The sequence below is a fragment of the Carica papaya genome, chromosome 3 (assembly GCF_054855325.1).
Source record: "Carica papaya isolate Zhongbai chromosome 3, ASM5485532v1, whole genome shotgun sequence".
NCBI classification, from domain to species: Eukaryota; Viridiplantae; Streptophyta; class Magnoliopsida; order Brassicales; family Caricaceae; genus Carica; species Carica papaya.
Window position 1 is genome coordinate 15,417,231 of NC_142311.1, and position 7,261 is coordinate 15,424,491.

The 7,261-nt window shown below is 34.8% G+C and overlaps 1 protein-coding gene across 1 annotated transcript; it reads left to right on the forward strand.

Moving 5' to 3' along the window:
* The first annotated feature begins 433 nt into the window (after nt 1-433).
* Nucleotides 434-793, forward strand: LOC148266747 (uncharacterized). Its single transcript, XM_088216046.1, has one exon. It carries the CDS (start codon nt 434-436, stop codon nt 791-793), a length of 360 nt encoding a protein of 119 aa, XP_088072172.1.
* Nucleotides 794-7,261: the final 6,468 nt, after the last annotated feature.

Sequence of the window (7,261 nt, forward strand, 5' to 3'; positions counted from 1 at the left end):
GAAGCACTTGGTTCGGGATTGTACTTCAGTACTATTTATCATCCCCAGACCAATGGTCAGTCTGAATGTACTATCCAGCTGAAATACGTGTTGTGCACGTGTGTCCTCGACGATGTCGATAAGTGGTATGAGTATATTCTGTTATGTGAATTTATTTATAATAACAGTTATAATTCCAGCATCGGCATGGCGCCGTATGAAGCTTTTTATGGTAGGCCTTGTTGTTCTCCCACTTATTGGAACGAAGTTCGGAACGAGCGTCGTTCGGGATCTGATTTCATCTAGGAGGCTATCAAGAAAGTTGCTATAATTCAAAAAAATTTAGCTACCACTCAGAGTCACCAGAAAAAATAATTCCAACAACCGTAGAAAACCCTTGAAATTTGCTATTGGTGATCAATTCTTCCTTACGATCTTCCGTTGCAAAGGGAAAATGCAGTTCAGTAGGAAGAAAAAGCTGAGCCCCTGTTATGTGGGATTTTTTCAGATCGTGAAACATGTTGGACCTGTGGCATACTGCCTTATTTTGTCTTTAAAGTTTGTGGGTCTAAATGATATTTTTCATATCTCAATGCTCAAAAGGTACCACCTTAACCCTTATCACATCATTTCTTGCCAGGAGATTCATGTTCAAGCTGATATGACGTATGAGGAGCTCTTTGGGGAAATCCCTTATTGGACTAACAAGGTTTTGTGTAATAATAGGATTCAAATGGTGAAGGTGCAGTGGCAACATCACACTCCGAAAGAGGCGACGTGGGAGTTAGAGAGCAAAATGCAAGAGAAGTTTTAAGACCTATTCATGACAAATTTGGGGAACCAAGTTTTCTAAGAATGGGGGAATGTAACACCTTAAAAAACCTTCTACTTAATTTGTAACGTGAACCCCAGTTTATTCGGGCCCTAAAGTCATTTAAACTCTTTAATATTTTGTATTTTATATTTTCGTATTAAGATCGTATTTCATATTTTATTCAATTTAATAATTATTGAAATTATTTATTTTAATTATCTCGTAGGTAATTTTAAATTTAGAAATTTAATAAAACCATTTTGAGGAAAAAAAGAAGAAAAATGGCAGAAATCCCACACGAATGCCCGCGAGAAAAGTCCTGCCCGTGCGGGCTTTGTGCACTACATGTGTGTGCGTGCGGCAAGCACAACATATGCACGCTGTGAATAAGTCGCGTCCACACGGGGCGCTAGGCACAGTCTGCACAAGTGTCCCATAACGAGTAGACGAGTTCGTGACTCCATGCACCCTGTGAGTGCACCATCCGCACGGTAAGCCTGCACATGGTAGGTCTGATCGAGGTAGGCTTGTGCACGGGAGGCAAATGTGCAGCAGGCCTACTGGGCGAGGCAGGTTGGGCTAGGCTTGCGGCTCATGGCAGGTTGGGGTAGCGTGCACAACCTCGGGTAATGTGCATTGCCTCATTGGGTGACATGTTGCTGCCGCTTGTACAATGTGTCGTCGTCATTTTTTTTCTTTTGTAAGAAAGACGCAAAAGAGACCTTCTGCAAAGAGTATCGAAAAACCTGAGGACTAAGATCATTTTACTAGGGCCGACTTTGTCGAACTCTTCCAAGTCATTCAGGGTCTAATTGTCCGGGCTTATGTGCTGATGTTAGAAAAATTCTTCCATAGACACTCGTGACAATCCATCTCAACTTGACTGCTTTCCTAACATGTTCCGCTATACCATATAATCGTGGCCTTTGGAAACATATTAAAGTAGCAACATTAAATCTTGAGTTCATACGATAGCTCTATGTCGAATAGTATCATACAAATAGGACATAAAAGTCCATAGGTTTTACATAGTGACAAAGTTGGGAATTATTTTATCACTACCTATATCAGTCGTCATATAGCACATACAGTATGATATGTATGTCACAACATAGCTCCTGCTAAGTTGGACAGGTCACTTTTCTATGTCGTGCAAATCATAAGTCCAGATACTACTCAAGTATCTAACTTAAGCCACTTAATCAACATACTCAATGTGCAACCTGACACTTGATATTCAACTCTAAAGCTTTAGTATGAAACTTGGTATACTTCATACTCGGCTCTCTTGAGTCTCATCTTAGACATACTAATGTGATTATAAAATTTAATATTTTATCATTAATACAATACAAATATAAATATAGTCCATATTACACATAGTTAATGCCAATATGATTTATTCTTATCCTACCCGTTACTCAAGCATTAGAAAAATAACATGTGTGATAAGGTCGATCATAAAGCCTTATGACATTATTACGTGTTTAATCATGTAATTATGTTCATGAGCATTTCATAATAAAATAACAACTTTTATTTCATAAATGATCAATACTCAAGAAACATATGTCTATTGCATATCAAATCCCACTCGAAAACTAAATTCTACGCAAACCTAAACTCTTCACATGACCCCAAAAAGCTTATTTAGGTATGAGCTTAGTCAAAGGATTAGCAACAATTTTACTAATGGATAAATACTTAATTGCAACTTTCCCATTCTTGATGGTGCCTCAAATAAAGTGATAACACCTCTTAATGTGCTTGGTTTTTTTATAGAATTTCATATCTCAAGCATATTGGATAGTAGCAGTATTGTCACAATACATTTTTATAGGTTCATCAACTTTAAGGGTGATGTTAAAATCTGATAGAAAGCTTCTCAACCAAATTACCTCTTGTACAGCAAGGTAACTAGTAACATACTCTGCTTCCATTATAGATAAAATAATGCAATCTTGTTTTTTACTACACTAAGATTTAGCACCTTCACTAAAGACAAAAACATATGACGAGGTCAACTTAAACTCATCCCAGTCACCACCCCAGTCTGCATCTGAATATCTTTTCAACCTTGAGTCCTCTACTTGATAACAAAGGACTAGGTCACTTGTACTACGAAAGTAGCGCAAGATTTTCTTGATTGCTTGCTAATGAGTAGGTCTAGAGTTGCTTTGATAACGACTTACTAAACCAATCACAAAATAAATGTTTAGCCGTGTATACAACATGGTATACATCAAACTGCTTATTGCACTAGCGTAAGGAACATTACTATTTTTTTTTCTCTTAATCTATCTTTGGGCACTAGTCAAGACTTAAGATTAGACCCTTCTCAACAGGAGTGTCAATAGGTTTGGAGTAATGCATCCGAAATCGTTCCAAGACTTTCTTAATATATGCTTCTTGGCATAGTCCTAGAAGCTTCTTGGGATGGTTTCTCATTATTTCCACACTAAGGACAAACTTAGCTTCACCCATCTCCTTCATCTTAAAAATAAAGGACAACTACTGCGTAGTGGCATTAATCATCTTCATGTTATTTCCAACCAATAGTATGTCATCAACGTATAAGGAGAGAAACATAATCCTTCCCGTTGTTTTCTTGAGATACACACAATTGTCTTCATCCACTATGGACTAGCCAAATGAAGTAATAGCTTCGTAGAATTTGAAATACCATTATCTAAAAGACTGTTTGAGATCATATATAGATATTTTAAGACGAAAAATTTTGTTTTCTTGACCTTTTAAGATAAATCTAATAGGTTGATCCATACATATTTCTTCCTCAATTGTACCATTGAGGAAATTATGTATAACATCCATTTGAAATAACTCCAAATCCAAATGGGCAACTAGGGCTAGAAAGAGGCGAGTAGAGGCAGATATCATCATATGAGAAATAGTCTCTTCATAGTCAATACCCTAAACTTGGGTAAAATTTTTTGCCACTAGTCAAGCCTTAAACTTTTCAATTGATCTATCCACTCCACGTTTATTTCTTAAAACTTCACTTGTTTATCATTGATTTACGTCGGGACAGGAGATCAACTAGTTTTCAAAAATTATTTCTCGCCATTAAGTCCATCTCATTCCTCATGGCATAAATCTACTTTTTAATGTTTAATGAATTCATAACCTCCTTAAAGGAGGTGGGTTCTTCAATTTCTGAAAGAGTGCAAAAGAAAAATTCTCTTTTAATTTGAAAATATCTTTGGGGAATTTTTTCGCATTCACTTCTTCATATTCTAGGACCTTTACACCTACCTGTCTATATAATAAATCTCTCCCACTATCCCTTATTGGCATAGGATTTGGAACTTAAGGATTAACTTTATGTTCTAAGCTTGAATCTTGAGGACTAACCCCCACATTTTCTAGTGAATTATCATTTATAGGTAAGTTTCTACCATCTAGGATAGTAGAATCACTCCCACTATCTCTTTCATTTAGTAGAATATCACTATCCTTAGTGACTTGATAGGTTCTCAATACTTCCATCTCACCAATAGATAGTTGCACGTCTTCCTGTAACTCGTACAGTTGGAAATTCTCTTTTATTTCACTAATGCTTAGGAACTCATCCTTAAAAAAACAATGTTGCGGGAGTCAATTTCAGTCATGCCACCATTTGGGTGTTCTCCAAATATTACATATCATTTTGAATGTTCGGGATATCTGATGAACACCATCTTAGTTGCTCTTGAATTTAGTTTTTCGTGTTTGTGGATTGGGTTATACGCATAGTCTGTCGACCACCAAGGATGTAACTGATCCAAAATAGGCCTATTGTCATTCCATAACTCATATGGAGCGACAGATACACTTTTACTTGGTATACGGTTAAGGATATAGGTTGTCGTAAGCAATGCATGTCCCTAAAAATAATTAGAGATGTTAGCATGTGTCATCATCGATCTAGCAATGTCTAGTAATAAGTGATTCCTTCACTCTACAACACAATTTATTTAGGAGTATAAGAAATTGTAAGTTTCCTACATACACTCTTTTTCTCATAATATTCTTTGAATATATCAGAAAGGTATTCACGACCATGATCGGTCCAAAAAGTCTTTACTCTTCAATTCATTTGATTTTTCACTTATGCTACAAAACATTTGAACATATCTAGCACTTCATAGCCATGAGAAATTAAATACACATACTCATATCGTAAATAGTTGTCTATAAAATAGAGAAAGTATATGGCACCATGACGTGCTTTTATATTTTAAAACTCACAAATATCATAATGGATTAATTTTAAGGGTCTTGATGCCCTTGAAGCCTTACCAAAAGGCTTTTTACGCACTTTACTGATTAAGCATGACTTACATTTAGGTAAGTTAATCTTAGTAAGCCGATCGAAAAGACCTTCTTTAATCAGTCTATTCATTCGGTCTTGGCCAATATGGCCAAGCCTAGCATGTCACTTAGAATATTCAGAATCACAATCAATGTGAGAAACATAAGCAAACATAGAATAATTATATATATTATCATCCAAGTCAAGAATAAATTATTTCTTAAAGACCCATGGCTAACTACATCGCCATGATATAAAATTTCTGAAGTATTAGGCTTAAAGTTAAAAGAAAAACTCAATCTCAATAAGGAAACAACTGAAAGTAAATAACATTGCACCACGGGCACATAGAGAGTATTATGAAGGAGTAAAGTTTTTCCCCCTATAGCTTGAGTTGCTATATTTCAATTCTAAGAAAGACCTCTTTGTTGTCGTTGCCTAATATAATAATTTACGAACCCACCGAGACATGATGACAATCCATGAATCCAACTCGATCTTGAACTATATGTTTGTTTGCTTTTATCTCTATAATCTAATTAGAAAAAGAATTAGCAACAAATGCATAGGAACAAACAAGTAAATCAAGAGTCAAAATAGAAAAAATGGTACATTCTTTGGCTCGAAACAATCACGAGCAAAGTGATCCTTGTTGCTGCAATTGTAGCACTTCATATGTGCTACATTGTTCTCTCTATGCCTTTAGCCTTATTCTGTTTGGCTACACCACTTTTTGTCCATTGGCTTGAGAGGGGAGCCGAGCTTTCTTAAATTGCTTGGCACAAATAGGCTTGTTTTCCTTGGGTCTAACCCCATGGGGAACAAGCACCATATTGGAAGGATTAAACACCTTTTGACATTCAACCTCTATCTCAATATGCCTAGAAATTTTAAAAAAAGTATTAATGTGTTCGCTATGAACCATTAGGAATTTAAAATTTTTCTAACATTCAGGTTCATCTTGAAGTGAACGAATTACATTCAGAACCAACTCCTAATCTCTTATGTCACATCCTCTAGGCTTAAGGTCACGTACCATAACACTCATGATACATGAGTGTTTAGCTACATTGTGCTTTGGATCCATTTCATACTTCATCCACTTTAAATCCAAGGCATAGAGCCTTGTTATAGATATTTATCCATAAGTGATCTTAAGTTTGTCCCATATGTCTTTAGTCATAGAACTACTCTCAAACTCTCTAATGAGATTGTTATGCATGCAATACAATATAGTATAACACCCAGAACGATCCTTTTTGGACCATTTATGGTATGCAGCTAGATCCTCATTGTACCAGTTACATCGATATTTTTGGGCTTAGTTACAGTAGTGGTCAAGGTTTCCAAAACCTTGTGTTCATTAAGAAGATATTGAATTTTTCTATACCATATATTATAATTTGTTCGATCCAACTTCTCGTTGGTGGACAAATCAGTAATCATGTTCTTGATTGCCATTTCTACAAGTATATAAAAAACGGACATTGGGCACAATTTTTTATAATTAAATTATCAAAATTTTATTGTTTATATCACATGTTCGAAAACTTCGCTAGACTCATAATCATCACATATGACATAAATTAAAAATATTATAATTTAATTATCATAACAAAAAAAAAAATTAAATGAAACATATTTGTATAACTCTTTAATTTTGCCAACTAATTAGCATAAAAAAATATAATATAGATATATGTATAGTTATCTCAACTTAACAAAAGATGCATAACTAACTAATGTACATAAACTAATTAATCTATATTAGTACAATGATGATAAAACAACGTTACAAAATACTAACATACCATCCAAATAGATAAAATAATATGTATAGAAAGAATACTATTAAAATACCCGTATTGCTAACCAACAAATATGCTAAAAAATAAAGATATGCATGTATATGTTGAGTTGGCCCAGTAGTAGGAAAGTGTTAAATTAAGGGTATGGTTGGAGAGGTCAATGGTTTAAATCATCCCCTCAATATTTAATTATTTTCTAAGTAAAAGATAAAATAGGTGATATCATCATCATCATCATCATGAGAGAGAAAAAAATGATAAAATAAAAGGGATCTTTCTCTTTTATAGAGTTGACTCGGTATATATATGTGTGTGTGTGTGTGTATATTTTCATTCTCTTTCTCTCTC

Excerpts from the sequence above, each read along its gene's own strand:
- LOC148266747 (XM_088216046.1), top strand. The coding sequence starts at position 434 with ATGCAGTTCAGTAGGAAGAAAAAGCTGAGCCCCTGTTATGTGGGATTT.